The sequence below is a fragment of the Tinamus guttatus genome, unplaced genomic scaffold (assembly GCF_059628265.1).
Source record: "Tinamus guttatus ecotype Peru unplaced genomic scaffold, ASM5962826v1 Tinamus_guttatus_pri_ptg001404l, whole genome shotgun sequence".
NCBI lineage: Eukaryota > Metazoa > Chordata > Aves > Tinamiformes > Tinamidae > Tinamus > Tinamus guttatus.
This window is the reverse complement of record NW_028289938.1, coordinates 3,222-24,389: the sequence shown is the minus strand read 5'-3', so window position 1 is coordinate 24,389 and position 21,168 is coordinate 3,222. Positions and strand designations below refer to the sequence as shown.

At 66.2% G+C, this 21,168-nt stretch overlaps 1 protein-coding gene across 1 annotated transcript; it reads left to right on the top strand.

Annotated features, from left to right (window-relative positions):
• Nucleotides 1-7,212: 7,212 nt before the first annotated feature.
• LOC148590365 (ataxin-2-like protein) lies at nt 7,213-19,845 on the top strand. The gene is made up of 7 exons (XM_088539119.1): nt 7,213-7,264; nt 7,356-7,412; nt 7,507-7,578; nt 8,891-9,044; nt 9,133-9,257; nt 10,242-10,333; nt 19,656-19,845. The coding sequence occupies exons 2-7, from the start codon at nt 7,386-7,388 to the stop codon at nt 19,843-19,845; spliced, it is 660 nt and encodes a 219-aa protein (XP_088395245.1). The 5' UTR covers nt 7,213-7,264; nt 7,356-7,385.
• Nucleotides 19,846-21,168: the final 1,323 nt, after the last annotated feature.

Here is a 21,168-nt window from a genome sequence, read left to right as displayed (position 1 = left end):
CCGCGTCACCCCCACGTCACCTTCCTGTATCAATGCGTCACTCCTGTGATGTCCCCCTGTCACCTACAGTGTCCCTGTGTCACCCCCACGGTGTCCTCCTGTCACCCCCGCGTCACCCGATGCCACCAACAGCGTCCCCGCGTCACCCGGTGTCCCCCCCCGTGTCACCCCGGGCGGCTCCGTCAGCGTCTCCGGACCCCTCCGCTTGTCCCCCCGGTGTCCCGTGTCACCCGGTTGTCACCTTGAGCACGAAGGTGTTCTCCCGGTCGGGCATCTCCAGCGGCGTCGTGGTGCGGACGGCTGTCACCGCCGAGCAGGGCACGCTCACCCGCGCCTTGGCCGCCTGTAGCGGGGACGCGGGTGACGACGTCAGGGCGACGCCGGCGTCCGGGTGACACCAACGTCCGGGTGACGCCGGCGTGCGGGTGACACCCACCTTGGGCGGGACGTAGAACTCGAGCGCGTAACCGTCGGCCTTGCGGGGCGCCGCAGCAACAGCGGCAGCGCTGCCAGCGGCTCCGCGCGCCGCCTACAGCCGCCTCGTCGGGTGACATGAGCTGCAACAACCCCCTCGCGCCGCACCCCGCGCCCGCCGGGCGCCCGGCCCAGCCGCAGCCGCTCGAAACGCTGTACCCAGCGCTCGGCGCCTGTGTCGCCGCCGCCGCCTGACGAGTTCGAGTTGGTGTTGGCGGCGCCGGGGCGGGCGTCAGGCGGCGCGGGGTCGCACCGCCGCGCCACTGCAGCATCCCCCGCACGCTGCGGCCCACGCTGCGCAGCGAGAACCGCCGGCGCGCCTTGGCCTTGGTCACGGTGACAACAGCCGCCTCGTCGGTGGTTGCGCGCGGCGGCGCGGGGGCGTCGCGCGGCGGGCGGGTCCGGTGAACGGCGCGATGGCGCAGCGCGGCGGGGAGCCGTCACCCGGCGCGCCGCCTGTTGCGGCGGGGTCGTCGCCGGGCGTAGTGGCGCCGTCACCCGGCGAGGCGGCGCCGTCAGCCGGCGCGGTGACGGCGTCGCCCGCGGCGCCGTCCCAGGCGGCGTCGGGGCCGTCAGGCGGCGTCGCGGTGACGTCCCCGTCCCAGGTGGCGGTGACGGCGCGGGCCACCTCGGCCTCGAAGTGGTGCACGAAGCGCTGGGCGAAGCGGTGACAGGCGGCGGCGTCGGCGCCTGACGCCGCCAGGACGCGACGCGCCAGGTCCCGCGCGGCCGCCCGCGCCTGACGCTCACACACGTCCCGCCAGCCCGGGGGGGGGCGGCCCCGGCGCCCCCCCGTTCATGGCGGTGACGGTGACGGCAACACCCGGAAAGGCGACGGGGACGACGCCGGCGACGGCGACGATAGCAGTGACGGTGACAACGCCGCTAAGGGCAACGACGGCAACGCCAGCAACAAGAGCGGTGACGGTGACGACGCGGGTGACGGTCCCAACGACGTCAATGGGAGCGAGGGTGACAATAGCGGTGACGGTGACAATGCTGCTAAGGGCAACAACGACGTCAACAGCAGCAATAAGAGCGTTGACGGTGACAATTCGGGTGACGGTGACAACAGCAGCGATGGTGACAAGGCAGTAACAGCAACAACGGCATCGATGGTGGTGATGGCAACTGTAGCGGTGGCGGTGACGGCTGCAGTGACGGTGACAACGATGTCAACGGCGACAATAGCGGTGACGGTGACAACGCTGCTAAGGACAACGACGACGTCAACACCAGCAATGAGAGCGGTGACGGTGACAACGCGGGTGACGGTGACGACGATGTCAATAGGAGTGACGGTGACGATAGCGGTGACGGTGACAATGGTGCTAAGGGCAACAACGACGTCAACAGCAGCAATAAGAGCGTTGACAGTGACAATTCGGGTGACGGTGACAACAGCAGTGACGGTGACAAGACGGTAACAGCAACAACGGCGTCGATGGTGGTGATGGCAACTGTAGCGGTGACGGCTGCAGTGACGGTGACAACGACGTCAACGGCGACAATAGCGGTGACGGTGACAACGCGGGTGACGGTGACGACGATGTCAACAGTGACAATAGTGGTGACGGTGACAACGCTGCTATGGGCAAGAACGATGTCAGCAGCGAGAGCGGTGACGGTGACGACGCGGGTGACGGTGACAACGATGTCAATGGGAGCGACGGTGACAAGGCGGTAAGAGCAACAACGGTGTCGATGGTGGTGATGGCAACTGTAGCGGTGACGGTGACAACGGTGGTGACGGTGACAGCGGCGGTGACAACGTCAGGAACAGCAACGGGGTGACGACGTTGTCAATGGCGCCGATGGTGACGGTGACAACGCCAGTAAGGGCGACAACCAAAGCGACGGTGACAACGCCGGTGACGGTGACAACGGCAGCGACGGTAGCGGTGACGGTGACGACGGTGCTGGTGACAACAGTCGTCCCGGCGCCCGTGGGGGGGCTCAGCTGTGGGGGGAGCAAAGGGGGGTTATGGGGGATGGGGGGGGGCCATGGGACCCCCAGGACCCCCCAGATCCGCCCCATAGACCCGATGGGACCCCCAGAACTGCCCCATAGAGCCCTATGGGCCCCCTATAGTCCCTATGGGTCCCACAGGACCCCCCATAGACCTCTATGGGCCCCCCATAGACCCTATGGGCCCCACAGGACCCCCCATAGACCCCATAGGACCCCCCAAACCGCCCCATAGACCCTATGGGGCCCCCATAGACCCTATGGGACCCCCAGGACCCCCCATAGACCCTATGGGCCCCCATAGACCCTATGAGACCCCCAGAACCCCCTATGGACCCTATGGGACCCCAGAACTGCCCCATAGACCCTATAGGGCCTCCAGGACCCCCATAGACCCCTATGAGACCCCCAAAACCGCCCCATAGACCCCTATGGGCCCCCTATAGACCCTATGGGCCCCACAGGACCCCCATAGACCCCATAGGACCCCCCAAACTGCCCCATAGACCCTATGGGACCTCCATAAACCCCAGGGGACCCCCAGGACCCCCCATAGAGCCTATAGGACCCCCCAAACCGCCCCATAGACCCCATGGGACCCCTAGGACCCCCCCATAGACCCTATGGGACCCCCAGGACCCCCCATAGACCCCATGAGACCCCCAGGACCCCCCCATGGACCCTATGGAACCCCAGAACGGCCCCATAGACCCCTATAGGGCTCCCAGAACCGCCCCACAGACCCTATAGGACCCCCATAGACCCTATGAGACCCCCAGGACCCCCTATGGACCCTATGGCACCCCAGAACTGCCCCATAGACCCCTATGGGCCCCCTATAGACCCTATAGGCCCCACAGGACCCCCCATAGACCCCATAGGACCCCCCAAACCGCCCCATAGACCCTATGGGGCCCACATAGACCCTATGGGACCCCCAGGACCCCCTATGGACCCTATGGCACCCCAGAACTGCCCCATAGATCCCTATGGGCCCCCTATAGACCCTATGGGCCCCACAGGACCCCCCATAGACCCCATAGACCCCCCCAAACCGCCCCATAGACCCTATGGGCCCCCCATAGACCCTATCGGACCCCCAGGACCCCATATGGACCCTATGGAACCCCAGAACTGCCCCATAGACCCTATGGGACCCCCAGGACCCCCATAGACCCCTATGGGCCCCCCAAAACCGCCCCATAGACCCTATAGGGCCTCCAGGAGCCCCCATAGACCCTATGGGGCCCCCAGGCCCCTATGGGCCCCCCCGGGCCCCCCGGACCGGCCCCACGGGCCCCTATAGCCCCTATAGCCCCTATAGCCCCTACAGGCCCCTATAGGCCCCTCCGGGCCCCCCCGGGGCCCCGTTCCCGCCCCATAGACCCTATGGGCCCCCCCGGCCCCCCCGCAGGCCCCTATGGGAGCCCCGGAACCCCCGGACCTGCCCCATGGGCCCTATAGGGCCCCCCTATAGACACCCCCCGCCCCGCGCGCACCTTCCGCTTCCGGGGCGGCCGCCGCGCTTCCGCTTCCGCCCCCTGCCGGGGCGGGGAGGAGGCGGAAGGGGGGGGAGCGACCATAGAGAGGAGGGGGCGGCGCCCAGAGCGGCCGGGGTGGGGGCGGAGCGCCCCCCAGCGCTCACCATAGAGACGGGCGGCGGGTCACGGAGCGGGGGGGGCTAGAGCGGCCCCGGGGGCCATAGAGAGGCGGCGCCCGCGCGCCTAGAGCGCCGCCATAGAGGCTCAAACACCATAGAGCGCCCCCGGCAGGCCCGGGGGGGGCGTGGAGGTGTTGGCGGGGGGGGGGGGTCGCACACCCGCTGCCGCCGGTACCTGAGTCCTCCAGTCCTCCAGCGCGGGGGGGGGGGGGGGACCGGGACTCGTTTCCGCGCGGAGGGATCCGCCCCGTGTCCTCACGTGACCCCCCGCGGCGCCCAGCGCGCATGCGCAAGGAGAGGGGGGCGCCGGGGCTGTCGCGCATGCGCGGCGGGAGGGGCGGGGGAAACGAGAGGAAACGGTTGCGCATGTGCAAAGGGGGGGGCGCGAGCGGCGGCGGCCGCGCATGCGCAGCGGGGGGGGGGGGGGACGCGCGAGGGGCGCCGACTGCGCATGCGCGGCTCGGGGGGGGAAGGGGCGAGCGGGGCCGCACGCGCATGCGCATACGGATAGTCGCGGGGGGGGGGAGCGCGAGAGGCTCAGGCCGCGCATGCGCAGCGGGGGGGGGGCAGTGCGAGCGGCGCCGGTTGCGCATGCGCACTGGGGGGAGCAGTGAGAGCGGCACCGGTAGCGCATGCGCAGCGGGAGGGAGGCCAGTGCGAGCGGCTCCGGCTGCGCATGCGCAGAGGGGGGAAGCGCGAGCGACCCTGACTGCGCATGCGTAAGCGGGGGGGGGCGCGCGAGGGGTGCAGTCGCGCATGCGCAGCGCGGGGGGGGGGCCAGTGCGCTCGGCGCCGGTTGCGCATGCGCAGCAGGGCGGGGGCGCGCGCGCGGGGCTGCCCGCGCATGCGCAGCGGGAGGGGGGGGGGCGCACCGTCCGCGCATGCGCAGTGCCGCGCTCGCGCGGGGGGGGGGGGTGGGGAGCGGGTCCTTTGTGGCGCCGCGCATGGCAGCCGGGACTACTTTTTCCCGCCGCGCGGAGGCGACGCCGGTGCCGGGAGCAGAGGGGGGCGGAGCCAGCGGGCGGTCACGTGAGCGGCGGCCAAAGCGGCGGGGGGGAGGAGGGAGGAAGGGGGCCGAATCGGGGCTAAAAAAGGGGGAAAAAAGGGCAAAAAAAAAAAAGCTCCGCGTCGGCGCATGCGCGGAGAGGCCCCGCCCCCTGCGCGCGAGGGGAGGAGGCGCCGCCGCCGCCGCCCGGTGCCGCCGCCGCGGGGGGGGGCCGCCCCCGCCGCCGCTTCCGCCATGTTGAAGCAGCCGCCGCCGCCGCCCCCTCCCCCTCCCGCCGCCCGGAAGGCGCCGCCGCCGCCGCCCCCTCCCCCCCCCCGCCGCTTCCGCCGCTTCCGCCGCCTCCAGCCCCAACGGGGGCCCCCGGGCCCCGCCCCCCCCCCGCCGCGACCGGCGGCGCCAGGTGACACCGCGGGGGGGGGGGGAGGGGGGGCCCAGGCGTCCGGGACAACCACCCCCCCCCCCCCCCATTGGGTTCCGGGTGTCCCCCCTAAATCGGTCCCCCCCCATGGACTCCCCCCCATTGGGGTCCAGGTGTCTCCCCCAAATCCGTCCCCCCATCAACCCCCCCCCCCATTGGGTTCCGGGTCCCCCCCCCCCCATCAACCCCCCCCTATTGGGGTCCGGGTGTCCCCCCTAAATCGGTCCCCCCCTTGGACTCTTCCCCATTGGGGTCTGGGTGTCTCCCCCAAATCCGTCCCCCCATCAACCCCCCCCCATTGGGTTCCGGGTCCCCCCCCCCCATCAACCCCCCCCATTGGGTTCCGGGTGTCCCCCCTAAATCGGTCCCCCCCCCCCAATTGGGATCGGGATCCCGCCCCCCATAGACCCCCCCCCCCATTGGGTTCCGGGTGTCCCCCCCCCTAAATCGGTCTCCCCCCATGGATTCCCCCCCCCATTGGGGTCCGGGTGTCTCCCCCAAATCCGTCCCCCCATCAACCCCCCCCCATTGGGTTCCGGGTCCCCCCCCCCCCCATCAACCCCCCCATTGGGTTCCGGGTGTCCCCCCTAAATCGGTCCCCCCCCCCCCCCCATCAACCCCCTCCCATTGGGGTCCGGTTCCCCCCCCCCCCCAGGATGGGGCCCAGGCGTCCGGGCCCCCCCCACCCCCCCCCCATTGACACCCCCTAATTGGGGTCTGGGCCCCCCCCCCCAAATCAACCCCCCCCCCATGGGGATCCTGGGACCCCCCCCCCCCAAATACCCCCCCCATGGGGGTCCTGCCCCCCCCATAGACTCTGCCCCCCCCCCCCAAAGGGGCCCAGGCGTCCGAGACCCCCCCCAAATCAGCCCCCCCCAATGGGGTCCTGGGACCCCCCCCTAAATACCCCCCCCATTGGGATCCGGTTCCCCCCCCCCCCAAAAGGGGCCCAGGCGTCCGGGACCCCCCCCCCCCCATAGACCCCCCCCTTATTGGGGTCTGGGCCCCCCCCCCATTGGGATCCGGTTCCCCCCCCCCCCCAAAAGGGGCCCAGGCGTCCGGGACCCCCCCCCCCCCATAGACCCCCCCCTTATTGGGGTCTGGGCCCCCCCCCATTGGGATCCGGTCCCCCCCCCCCCCCCCCAAAAAAGGGGCCCAGGCATCCGGGACCCCCCCCCCCCATAGACCCCCCCCTTATTGGGGTCTGGGACCCCCCCCATTGGGATCCGGGTCCCCCCCCCCCCCCCCAAAAAAGGGGCCCAGGCGTCCGGGACCCCCCCCCCCATAGACCCCCCCCTTATTGGGGTCTGGGCCCCCCCCCCATTGGCATCCGGTTCCCCCCCCCCAAAAGGGGCCCAGGTGTCCGAGACCCCCCCCCATAGACCCCCCCCCAACCCCCCCCCCCAATGGGGTCCAGGTCCCCCCCCCCCCGGGATGGGGCCCAGGCGTCCGGGACACCCCCCCCCACCCCCCCATTGACACCCCCTAATTGGGTCTGGGCCCCCCCCCCATTGGGATCCGGTTCCCCCCCCCCCAAAAGGGGCCCACGCGTCCGGCCCCCCCCCCCCCAAATAGCCCCCCCCATGGGGGTCCTGCCCCCCCCCCCATAGACCCCCCCCCAATTGGGGTCTGGGCCCCCCCCCCCCAAAAGGGGCCCAGGCGTCCGGGCCCCCCCCCCCAACCCCCCCGTTTCCTTCCAGGCCCCAGAGCTCCGGGAAGGGCCCCCCGACGGTACCGGTAAGTGGGGGGGGGTCATGGGGGGGGGGCGTCAAGTTGTTGTTTTTGGGGGTGTTGCAGCTTTTGTCACCCGTTCCCCTCCCCGCAACAGGTGTTTGAGGGTGTCTACAACAACTCGCGCATGTTGCACTTCCTGACGGCTGTTGTGGTGAGTCCTCCGGGGGGGCGGGGCTAAGGGGGGTTGTGGGGGTGTTGGTGGTTCCGGTTGGGGGTCGATTCCGTTGTGTCCCCGCCGCCTGTAGGGCTCCACGTGTGACGTCCGGGTGAAAAACGGCAGCACCTTCGAGGGCATCTTCAAGACGCTGAGCTCCAAGGTGGGTGACGCGCACAGGCGGACGGGCGTCCCGGTGACAACAGGTGACAATGGGGGGTGACACGCACAGGCGGACGGGCGCCCCAGTGACAACAGGTGACAAGGGGGGTGACACGCACAGGGGACGGGTGCCCCGGTGACAACAGGTGACGCGCACAGGCGGACGGGCGCCCTGGTGATGGCGGGTGACAGGTAGGGGGTGACACCCCTATAACTGCTCTGGTGGCAACAGGTGACAATGAGGGGGGACACGCACAGGCGGACGGGCACCCTGGTGACAGTAGGTGACAATGGAGGGGTGACGCGCACAGGCGGACGGGCGCCCCAGTGACAACAGGTGACAAGGGGGGGTGACGCGCACAGGCGGACGGGCGCCCCGTTGATGGCGGGTGACAGGTAGGGGGTGACACCCCTACAACTACTCTGGTGGCAACAGGTGACAATGAGGGGGGACGCGCACAGGCGGACGGGCGCCCTGGTGACAGTAGGTGACAATGGAGGGGTGACACGCACAGGCGGACGGGCGTCCTGGTGACAACAGGTGACAATGGAGAGGTGACACGCACAGGCGGACGGGCGCCCCGGTGACAACAGGTGACAAGGGGGGGTGACACGCACAGGCGGATGGGCGCCCCGGTGACGGCGGGTGACAGAGAGGGGTGACACACCCCCGAACAACTGTCCTGGTGACAGTGGGTAACAGAGAGGAGATGACGCACACTAGGACTACTACTGTTGTGACAATGGGTGACAATGTGAGGGTGATGCGCACACCGGGACAACCACTCTGGTGACAACAGGAAACAACAGGCGGAGGTGACTTATAGCTGGGGACTTTGATGACAACAGGTGACAGTAGGGAGGGGTGACACAAAGTTGGCCACCGCCTTGGTGACAACTGGTGACAGCGCAGAGGGGTGACGCACACCCAGCCGCCTTCTGGATGACAATGGGTGACAGTAGGGAGGGGTGACGCACACCCAGCCGCCCCCCGGGTGACAACGGGGAGGGGTGACACACAGCTATCCGCCCCCCTGGTGACAATGGGTGACAGTGCGGAGGGGTGACGCACACCCAGCCACCTTCTCCGGTGACAACGGGTGACAATACGGGTGACGCACACCCGGCCGCCCCACCGGTGACAACATGGAGGGGTGACACACACCCGTCAACCTCCCGGGTGACAACGGGTGACAACATGGAGGGGTGACGCACACCTGTCAGCCTTCCGGGTGACAAGGGGTGACAATGTGGAGGGGTGACACACAAGGGGTGACGCACACCCGCTGACCCCCCCGCACCCCCCCCAACAGTTCGAGCTGGCGGTGGACGCCGTGCACAGGCGGAGCGCGGAACAGGCGGCGGCGCCGCCGCGGCGCGAGGACATCGTGGACACGATGGTGTTCAAGGCGGCCGACGTCACCCTCGTCCGCTTCCGCAACGTGGACTTCAACTACGCCACCAAGGGTGCGTCAGGCGGCGGCGGCGGTGGTCCGGGGTGGGGGGTACAACCTGTGCGGGTGTTGGGAGGGTGACGGCGCCGCCTGTCGCGCAGACAAGTTCACGGACTCGGCCATCGCGCTGGGCTGGCGCCTGAACGGGGAACACCGCGAGAAGGTGCTACAGCGCTGGGACGGCGGTGACGGCGCCAGCGACGACTACGAGCTGGACAGTGACATGGTGCGGGAACAGGCGGACGTGGGGCGGGGAACAGGCGGACACGCAGGGGGACAGGTGGAGACATGGGGGGGAATGGGAGACAGGTGGGACGGGGGAACAGGCGGCGGTGCAGGGGGACAAGCGGGGAGTGGGAGGGACAAGGGGACAGGCGGTGCGGGGAGACAGGCGGCCGCGTGGGGGGACGATGGGGGACAGGGGAACAGGCGGCGGCGCGGGGGGACAGGCGGGGACATGGGGGGATGTGGGGACAGGCGGCAATATGGGGAACAGGCAGCCACGCAGGGGTACAGGCGGCGACGTGGGAGGACAAGGGGACAGGCACCCCTGCGCAGGGTTGTACACCCGGCGGGAGGCTGTACACCTGGAGGGGGAGATGCCCCGCCCTGTGGGGGGGTGGTGTACACCCGTCAGGTGCAGATATACAGCCAGAGGGGGTGTACACCCGGAGAGAGGGTTGTGTGTCCAAGGGGGAGGGATGTACACCCGGCGGGGAGAAATACACCCAGCAGCAGGGGGGTTGTACACCCGGAGGGGGGAAATACACCCGGTGGTAGGAGGGATATACACCCGGCAGGGGGAAATATACACCTGGAGAGAGAAAATACACCTGGTAAGGGAGGTTGTATATTGGGATAGGGGGTTGTAGACCCAGGTGAGAAAAAACTACTCCCGGACGGAGGAGGAAACATTAAGGAGGGAGATGATACAATCGGAGAGGCAACAGTCGGTGGGGGTGAAATACACCCGGAGAGGGGAAGTAAACTGGGGAGGGGGTGGAAAAACACCCGGAGAGGGTGAAAATGGAGGGGTGAAAACACCAGGGGGGGAAATGGTGACGTGGTAACGAAGAGGGTGTTGAGTAACGACACCGATTTGGGGGCTAATGAGAGTTTTTGTTGATTAATGGGTGTTTTTTTTGTTGATTAGGGGGTTGGTTAATGGGAGGCTGTTGGTTAATGGGGGGTTGTTGTCGGTTGTTGTCAGTCGAACGGTTGGGACCCCAACGAGATGTTCAAGTTCAACGAGGAGACCTACGGGGTGAAGACGACCTACGACAGCAGCCTGGCGGCCTACACGTGGGTGACACCGGGGGACACCGGGGGACATGGGGGTGACACCGGGTGACACGGGGACATGGGGGGGACACGTGGGTGACACCGGGGGACATGGGGACATGGGGGGACGTGGGTGACACCAGGTGACATGGGGACATGGGGGGATGGGGGTGACACCAGGGGACACGGTGACACCAGGTGACATGGGGACATGGGGACACGTGGGGGACACCGGGGGACACACAGGTGACACCGGGGACACGGGGGTGACACCGGGTGACGTGGGGACATGGGGACACGTGGGTGACACCGGGTGACACCGGGGGACACGTGGGTGACACAGGGGACATGTGGGTGACACCGGGGACACGGGGGTGACACCGGGTGACATGGGGACATGGGGACATGGGGGTGACACCGGGTGACATGGGGACATGGGGGGACGTGGGTGACACCGGGGGACACCGGGGGTGACACTGGGGGACACCGGGGACACGGGGGTGACACCGGGTGACATGGGGACATGGGGACATAGGGGGACGTGGGTGACACCGGGGGACACGGGGGTGACACCGGGTGACATGGGGACATGGGGACACGTGGGGGACACCAGGGGACACGTGGGTAACACAGGGGGACACGGGGGTGACACCGGGGACGCAGGTGACACGTGGGTGACACTGGGGACACGGGGTGACAGCGGGTGACATGGGGACATGGGGGGACGTGGGTGACACCGGGGACACGGGGGGACGTGGATGACTCTGGGGACATGGGGGGACATGGGGGGACATGGGTGACACCAGGGGACATGGGGACAGTATGGGGACACGGGGGGACGGGACACGGTGACACAGAGGGACACGGGGACACGTGAGGACACATGGGTGACATGGGGACACGTGGGTGACACCTGGGGACACGGGGACACATGGGGATATAGGGTGACATGGGGGGACATGAGGGACACAAGTTAATGGAGGAGACACGGAGACCCCGGGGCACATGGGGACACGGAGACACAGGGACACGTGGGTGACACTGGGGGACATGGGGGACACCAGGGGGACATGGGACACGTGGGGACACAGTGGGACATGGGGACACTTGAGGACACATAGGTGACATGAGGGGACATGGAGACACAAGGACATGGAGGGGGGACACGGAGACACTGGAGGACATGGGGGGACATGGGGACACGGGGGACATGGGGACACAGGGCACACGGAGACACAGGGACACATGGGTGGCACAGGGACATGGGGACACAGGGAGACATGGGATACGTGGGTGACACCTGGGGACACGAGGGGACATGTGGGTGACACGGGGACACGTGGGGACATGTGAGGACACAGGGACATGTGGGGGACATGAGTGACACGTGGGGACATGTGAGAGACATGGGGGGACACAGGGACACAAGGGACACGTGGGGGACATGGGGGGACAGGGGACATGGGGACACGGGGGGACATAGGACACGGGGACGTGGGGGGACACAGAGACACGGGGGTGACACAGGGGGACATGGGACGGGGACACAGGGACACGTGGGTGACACGGGGGGACACAGGGACCTGCAGGGACACATGAGGGACTTGGGGACACGTGGGGACACGCGGGGACATGGGGACATGTGAGGGACACGGGGACATGCAGGGAAATGTGAGGGACACGTGGGGACACGTGAGGACACGGGGATACGTGAGGGACACATGGGGACACGTGAGGGACATGGGGGGACATATGGGGACATGTGAGCGAGATGGGGGGACATGGGGACACGAGGGACACGCAGGGACATGTGAGGGACACGTGGGGACATGGGGGGACATGAGAACACAGGAGGGACACGTGGGGACATGTGAGGACATAGGGACACGGGGGGGACATGTGAGTGACACATGGGGACATGTGGGGACATATGAGGGACATGGGGGGACATGGGGACACGAGGGACACGCAGGGACATGTGGGGGACATGAGGGGACATAGGACATGGGGACATGGAGACACTGGGGTGACACAGGGGGACATGGGATGGGGACACAGGGACACGGGGGGGACACGGGGGGGACACAGGGACCTGCAGGGACACATGAGGGACTTGGGGACACATGGGGACACGCAGGGACATTTGAGGACATAGGAGGGACACGTGGGGACATGTGAGGACACAGGGACACGGGGGGGATACGTGAGTGACACATGGGGACATGTGGGGACATGTGAGGGACATGGGACATGGGGACACGAGGGACACGGGGACACGAGGGACACGCAGGGACATGTGGGGGACATGAGGGGACATAGGACATGGGGACATGGAGACACAGGGGTGACACAGGGGGACATGGGACGGGGACACAGGGACACGTGGGTGACATGGGGGGGACACAGGGACCTGCAGGGACACATGAGGGACTTGGGGACACGCGGGGACATGGGGACATGTGAGGGACACGGGGACATGCAGGGAAATGTGAGGGACACGTGGGGACATGTGAGGACACAGGGACACGGGGGGGATACGTGAGTGACACATGGGGACACGTGAGGGACATGGGGGGACATATGGGGACATGTGAGCGAGATGGGGGGACACGAGGGACACGCAGGGACATGTGGGGACACGTGAGGGACACGTGGGGACACGAGGGGACATGAGGACACAGAAGGGACACGTGGGGACATGTAAGGACATAGGGACACGGGGGGGACATGTGAGTGACACATGGGGACATGTGGGGACATGTGAGGGACATGGGGGGACATGGGGACACGAGGGACACACAGGGACATGTGGGGACACATGGGGACACGAGGGGACATGAGGACACAGGAGGGACACGTGGGGACATGTGAGGACATAGGGACACGTGGGGGACATGTGAGTGACACATGGGGACATGTGAGGGACATGGGGGGACATGGGGACACGAGGGACACGCAGGGACATGTGGGGGACATGAGGGGACATAGGACATGGGGACATGGAGACACAGGGGTGACACAGGGGGACATGGGACGGGGACACAGGGACACGTGGGTGACACGAGGGGACACAGGGACCTGCAGGGACACGTGAGGGACTTGGGGACACGTGGGGACACGCGGGGACATGGGGACATGTGAGGGACACGTGGGGACACGGGGGGGCATGAGGACATGGGAGGGACACGTGGGGACATGTGAGGACACAGGGACACGGGGGGGATACGTGAGTGACACATGGGGACACGTGAGGGACATGGGGGGACATATGGGGACATGTGAGCGAGATGGGGGGACACGAGGGACACGCAGGGACATGTGGGGACACATGGGGACATGAGGGACATGTGAGGACACGTAAAGGACATGTAGGGACACACGGGGCCATGGGGACGTATGGGGACACGTGGGGACACAAGGCCATGGACACATGGGGATACGTGAGGGTAGAAGGACATTTGGGGACACATGGGGACACATGAGGGACACGTAAGGACACATGAAGGACATATAGGGACACATAAAGGACATGTGAGGGACATGGGGGCCATGGGGACACGTAAAGGACATGTAGGGACACACGGGGCCATGGGGACATATGGGGACACGTGAGGGACATGGGGACGTATGGGGACACGTGGGGCCACGAAGACACGTGAGGGACATGGAGGGACACGAGTGACACGTGGGGACACGAGGACACATAAGGGACACGCAGGGGCATGAGGGGACACGCAGGGACATAAGAGAACATAAGGGACAGAGGGACACGTAGGGGACGTGGGGACACGGGGGGACACAGGGACACGTGGGGACACGTGAGGGACACGTGAGGGACACATGGGGACACGGGACACAGGGGACATGTGGGGACATGAGGGACGCGTCAGGGGCACATGGGGACACATGGGGACGTGTGGCAGATGGGAGGGACATGGGACATGCAAGGGACACATGGGGACACGTGGGGACACAGGGGACATGAGGGACGTGTCAGGGGCACATGGGGACACATGGGGACATTTGAGGACACAGGGACATGTAAGGGACACATGGGGACATGTGAGGGATGCACAGGGACACATAAGGGACATGGGACACAGAGGGGACACGTGAGGGACCCAAGGGACACATGGGGATATGCAAGGGACATGTGGCGGATGGGAGGGACATGGGACATGCAAGGGACACATGGGGACACGTGGGGACATGTGAGGACACAGGGACATGTAAGGGACACATGGGGACATGTGAAGGACACATGGGGACACATGAGGGACATGGGACACAGAGGGGACATGTGAGGGACACGTAGGGACACAGGGGATACATGGGGACATGTGAGGGACAGATGGGGACATGTGAGGGATGCACAGGGACACATAAGGGACATGGGACACAGAGGGGACACGTGAGGGACCCAAGGGACACATGGGGACATGCAAGGAACATGTGGCGGATGGGAGGGACATGGGACACGCAAGGGACACGTGGGGACACGTGGGGACATGAGGGGACATGAGGGACGTGTCAGGAGCACATGGGGACACGTGGGGACATTTGAGGACACAGGGACATGTAAGGGACACATGGGGACATGTGAGGGATGCACAGGGACACATAAGGGACATGGGACACGGGGGACATATGAGGGACGTGTAGGGACACGGGACACAAGGGACACGTCAGGAGCATGTGGGGACATGTGGGGACACGTGGGGACATGTGGCGGTTGGGAGGGACATGAGACATGCAAGGGACACACGGGGACATGTGAGGGACATATGGGGACATGTGGGGACATGTGGGGACTTGGGACATACGAGGACATGTGAGGGACACGTGAGGAGCGCATGGGGACGCTGGGGACATGTGGGGACATGGGGACATGTGGGGACATGTGGGGACACAGGGACATGTGAGGGACAGATGGGGACATGTGAGGGATGCACAGGGACACGTAAGGGACATGGGACACAGAGGGGACACGTGAGGGACCCAAGGGACACATGGGGACATGCAAGGAACATGTGGCGGATGGGAGGGACATGGGACACGCAAGGGACACGTGGGGACACGTGGGGACATGAGGGGACATGAGGGGACATGAGGGACGTGTCAGGAGCACATGGGGACACATGGGGACATTTGAGGACACAGGGACATGTAAGGGACACATGGGGACATGTGAGGGACACATGGGGACACTTGAGGGACATGGGACACAGAGGGGACATGTGAGGGACCCAAGGGACACATGGGGACATGCAAGGGACACGTGGGGACATGTGAGGGACACGTCAGGAGCACATGGGGACACATGGGGACATGTGGGGACATGTGACGGACACATGGGGACATGTGAGGGATGCATGGGGACACATGAGGGACATGGGACACAGAGGGGACACGTGAGGGACACAAGGGACACATGGGGACATGCAAGGAACATGTGGCAGATGGGAGGGACATGGGACACGCAAGGGACACGTGGGGACACGTGGGGACATGAGGGACGTGTCAGGAGCACATGGGGACACATGGGGACATTTGAGGACACAGGGACATGTGAGGGACACGTGGGGACATGTGAAGGACACATGGGGACATGTGAAGGACACATGGGGACACATGAGGGACATGGGACACAGAGGGGACATGTGAGGGACCCAAGGGACACATGGGGACATGCAAGGGACACATGGGGACACATGAGGGACATGGGACACAGAGGGGACATGTGAGGGACCTAAGGGACACATGGGGACATGCAAGGGACACATGGGGACACAGGGGACATGTGGGGACATGAGGGACGCGTCAGGGGCACATGGGGACACATGGGGACATGCAAGGGACACGTGGGGACATGTGAGGGACATGTGGGGACTCGGGACATACAGGGACATGTGAGGGACACGTCAGGAGCACATGGGGATACGGGACATGGGGACATGTGGGGACATGTAAGGGACACATGGGGACACAGGAGGGACATGGGACACAGAGGGGACATGTGAGGGACACGTAGGGACACAGGGGACACGAGACATGAGGGACACATGGGGACATGTGGGGACACGTGGGACACGGGACGTGGGATGCATCAGGAGCACATGGGGACACATTAGGGACACAGGGGACACTTAAGGACACGAGGGACATGTGGGGACAAGTGAGGGACACGTCAGGAACACATGGGGGACACATGGGGACACATCTGGGAGCCGCACGAGGGGGACATGGGGACACGTCTACGGGTGACTGTGACACAACCGAAGACCCGGTGACACAACCGGAGACACGGTGACACCTTTTGGGAGCGCGTCGGCACACCCGGACACGTGGTGACGCATTTGGGGACACACTGACACACACCGGCGCGGTGACACGTGCGGGGACGCGGTGACGCATCCGGGAATGTGTTGACGCGCGTGGGGGTAGGTTGACCCATCCGGGGGTACAGCGGCACCCCGAGATACGGTGAAACAGGCGGAGACGCGGTGACACGCTTTGGGGACGCGGTGACACGTTTGGGGACACCCGGGGCCATGGTGTTGCCATGGTGACAGCCAGGTCACGCTGTCCCCATGGTGACACACATGGGTGTACAGTGACACAGGGGGACACGGTGACGCTGTGGTGACACCCGGGCATGTGGTGACCCCCGGGTTGTGCTGTCCCCTGGGTCGCGCTGTCCCTGCGGTGACACACGGGGGTACATGGTGACACACTGGGGTCACGCTGTCCCCACGGTGTCCCTCGGATCATACTGTTCCCATGGTGACACACGGTAGTCGCGCTGTCCCCACGGTGTGCACATGGGTGCACAGTGACACCCTCGGTCACGCTGTCCCCACGCTGAACACCTGGCGGACAGGTGACACCCCCGGGTGCCCGGTGACACCCCGCTCACGCTGTTGTCCCCCAGTTGTGCGCGGTGACACCCCTGGGTGCCTGGTGACACCTCTCTCATGTTGTTGTCCGCAAGGCTCGCGCGGTGACACCCCCAGGTGCCGGGTGACACCCGGCTCGCGCTGTTTTCCGCTTGTCTCTCGTGCTGTTGTCCGCCTGTCGCAGGGTCCCTTTGGAGAAGGACAACTCGGAGGCGTTCCGGCCACGCGCGGTGACACCACCGGGTGCCGGGTGACACCCAGCTCACACTGTTGTCCGCTTGTTGCTCGCGCTGTTGTCCGCCTGTCGTAGGCTCCCCTTGGAGAACGATAACTCAGAGACTCACATGGCAATACCCCTGGGTGTCGGGTGACACCCGGCTCACACTGTTGTCCGCCTGTCACTCATGCTGTTGTCCACCTGTTGTAGGGTCCCTTTGGACTTGGAGATGCGCGCGGCGACACCCCTGGGTGCTGGGTGACAACCAGGTCACGCTGTTGTCCGCCTGTCGCTCGCACTGTTGTCCGCCTGTCGCAGGGTCCCCCTGGAGAAGGATAGCTCAGAGATGCATGTGGCGACACCCCTGGGTGCGGGTGGCACCCAGGTCACACTGTTGTCCGCATGTCACTCACGCTGTTGTCCGCCTGTCTTAGGGTCCCTTTAGAGAACGACAACTTGGAGGCGTTTGGGAATGCAAGGCCCGCGTGGTAGCACCCCTGGGTGCCGGGTGACACCCGTCTCACGCTGTTGTCCGCCTGTTGCTCACGCTGTTGTCCGCCTGTCGTAGGGTCCCTTTGGAGAAGGACAACTCGGAGGCGTTCCGGCAGCACGAGGCCCGCGCGGCTGACACTGTTGTCCGCCTGTCGCTCACCCTGTTGTCCGCCTGTTGCTCACGCTGTTGTCCGCCTGTCGCAGGGTCCCCCTGGAGAAGGGCAACTCGGAGGCGTTCCGGCAGCGCGCGGTGACACCCACCTCACCCTGTTGTCCGCCTGTTGCTCACACTGTTGTCCGCCTGTCGCAGGGTGCCTTTGGAGAAGGACAACTCGGAGGCGTTCCGGCCGCGCGCGGTGACACCCCCGGGTGTTGGGTGACACCCGGGTCACACTGTTGTCCGCCTGTCGCAGGGTCCCCCTGGAGAAGGGCAACTCGGAGGCGTTCCGGCAGCGCGCGGTGACACCCACCTCACCCTGTTGTCCGCCTGTTGCTCACGCTGTTGTCCGCCTGTCGCAGGGTCCCCCTGGAGAAGGACAACTCGGAGGCATTCCGGCCGCGCGCGGTGACACCCCCGGGTGTCGGGTGACACCTGGGTCACATTGTTGTCCGCCTGTCGCAGGGTCCCCCTGGAGAAGGACAACTCGGAGGCGTTCCGGCAGCGCGAGGCGCGCGCGGCTGACGCTGTTGTCCGCCTGTTGCTCACGCTGTTGTCCGCCTGTCTTAGGGTCCCTTTGGAGAAGGACAACTCGGAGGCGTTCCGGCAGCGCGCGGTGACACCCCCGGGTGTCAGGTGACACCCGGGTCACACTGTTGTCCGCCTGTCACAGGGTCCCCCTGGAGAAGGACAACTCGGAGGCGTTCCGGCGGCGCGCAGTGTCACCCACCTCACCCTGTTGTCCACCTGTTGCTCACGTTGTTGTCCGCCTGTCGTAGGGTCCCTTTGGAGAAGGACAACTCGGAGGCGTTCCGGCAGCGCGAGGCGCGCGCGGCTGACGCTGTTTTCCGCCTGTTGCTCACGCTGTTTTCCGCCTGTTGCTCACGTTGTTGTCCACCTGTTGCTCACGCTGTTGTCCGCCTGTCGTAGGGTCCCTTTGGAGAAGGACAACTCGGAGGCGTTCCGGCAGCGCGAGGCGCGCGCGGCTGACGCTGTTGTCCGCCTGTTGCTCACGCTGTTGTCCGCCTGTCGTAGGGTCCCCCTGGAGAAGGACAACTCGGAGGCGTTCCGGCAGCGCGAGGCGCGCGCGGCTGACGCTGTTGTCCGCCTGTTGCTCACGCTGTTGTCCGCCTGTCGCAGGGTCCCCCTGGAGAAGGGCAACTCGGAGGCGTTCCGGCGGCGCGCAGTAACACCCACCTCACCCTGTTGTCCGCCTGTTGCTCACGTTGTTGTCCGCCTGTCGCAGGGTCCCCCTGGAGAAGGACAACTCGGAGGCATTCCGGCCGCGCGCGGTGACACCCCCGGGTGTTGGGTGACACCCACCTCACCCTGTTGTCCGCCTGTTGCTCACGCTGTTGTCCGCCTGTCGTAGGGTCCCTTTGGAGAAGGACAACTCGGAGGCGTTCCGGCAGCGCGCGGTGACACCCACCTCACCCTGTTGTCCGCCTGTTCCTCACGCTGTTGTCCGCCTGTCGCAGGGTCCCCCTGGAGAAGGACAACTCGGAGGCGTTCCGGCCGCGCGCGGTGACACCCCCGGGTGTCAGGTGACACCCGGGTCACACTGTTGTCCGCCTGTCTTAGGGTCCCCCTGGAGAAGGACAACTCGGAGGCGTTCCGGCAGCGCGAGGCCCGCGCGGCCCAGCTGGCCCGGGAGATCGAGGCCAGTCCCCAGTACAGGCAGCGCGTCGCCATGGAGAACGACGACGGGCGCAGCGAGGAGGAGCGGCACAGCGGCGTCACCCGACAGCCGGCCCCGCGGTGCGCCGCCTGACGCGCGCCCTGTGCCGGGTGTCACCCGCTCCCCGTGTCACCCGCTCCCCGTGTCACCCGGTCCCTGTGTCACCCGCTCCATGTATCACTCGCTCCCCGTGTCACCCGCTCCCCGTGTCAGCCGCTCCCAATTGTCACCCGGTCCCCATGTCACCCGGTCCCTGTGTCACCCGCTCCCTGTATCGCACACCCGCTCCCTGTATCGCACACCCGCTCCCCGTGTCACCCGCTCCATGTGTCACCCGCTCCCCGTGTCACCCAGTCCCCATGTCACCCATTCCATGTGTCACCCGCTCCCCGTGTCACTCGCTCCCCGTGTCACCCGCTCCCTGTGTCGCCCAGTCCCCGTGTCATCCGGTTCCTGCGTCACCCGCTCCGTGTCGCACACCCGGTCCTCGCATTACCCTGTGTCACACCCCCGCTCCCTGTGTCACCCAGACCCTGTGTCACCCGGTCCCTGTGTCATCCGGTTCCTGCGTCACCCGCTCCGTGTCGCACACCCAGTGCTCACATTACCCTGTTTCGCACACCCGCTCCCCGTGTCACCCAGTCCCTGTGTCACCCGGTCCCTGTGTCACCCGGTGCCTGTGTCACCCACTCCTTGTGTCACCCGGTCCCTGTGTCACACACCCGGTCCTTGCATTACCCTGTTCCGTGTGTTGCACACCCGCTCCCCGTGTCACCCGCTCCGTGTGTCACCCGGTCCCTGTGTCACCCGGTTCCTTTGTCACCCGCTCCGCGTCGCGCACCCGGTGCTCACATTACCCTGTGTCGCACACCCGCTCCCCGTGTCACCCAGTCCCTGTGTCACCCGGTCCCTGTGTCACCCGGTGCCTGTGTCACCCACTCCTTGTGTCACCCGGTTCCTGTGTCACACACCCGGTCCTTGCATTGCCCTGTTCCGTGTGTCGCACACCCGCTCCCCGTGTCACCCGGTCCCTGTGTCACCCTGTCCCTGTGTCACCCGGTGCCTGTGTCACCCACTCATTGTGTCACCCAGTCCCTGTGTCGCACACCAGTCCTCGCATTACCCTGTTCCATGTGTTGCACACCCGCTCCCCGTGTCACCCGGTCCCTGTGTCACCTGGTCCCTGTGTCACCCCGTCTCTGTGTCTCACACCCGCTCCCCATGTCACCCACTCCCTGTGTCACCCACTCCCTGTGTCACCCACTCCCTGCGTCGCACACCCGGTCCTCGCGTCACCCTGTTCCGTGTGTCGCACATCCATTCCACATCATACACCCGCTCCCTGTGTTACACACCCACTCAATGTCGCACACCCAGTCCGTGTGTCGCACACCCACTCGGTGTCACACCCCCTAT

Bases quoted from the DNA above. Each gene is read 5' to 3' on its own strand.
- LOC148590365 (XM_088539119.1), top strand. From the start codon at position 7,386: ATGTTGCACTTCCTGACGGCTGTTGTG. The intron at 9,045-9,132 runs GTGCGTCAGGCG...CCTGTCGCGCAG, and splicing joins CTTCAACTACGCCACCAAGG to ACAAGTTCACGGACTCGGCC. The intron at 10,334-19,655 runs GTGGGTGACACC...CGCCTGTCTTAG, and splicing joins AGCAGCCTGGCGGCCTACAC to GGTCCCCCTGGAGAAGGACA.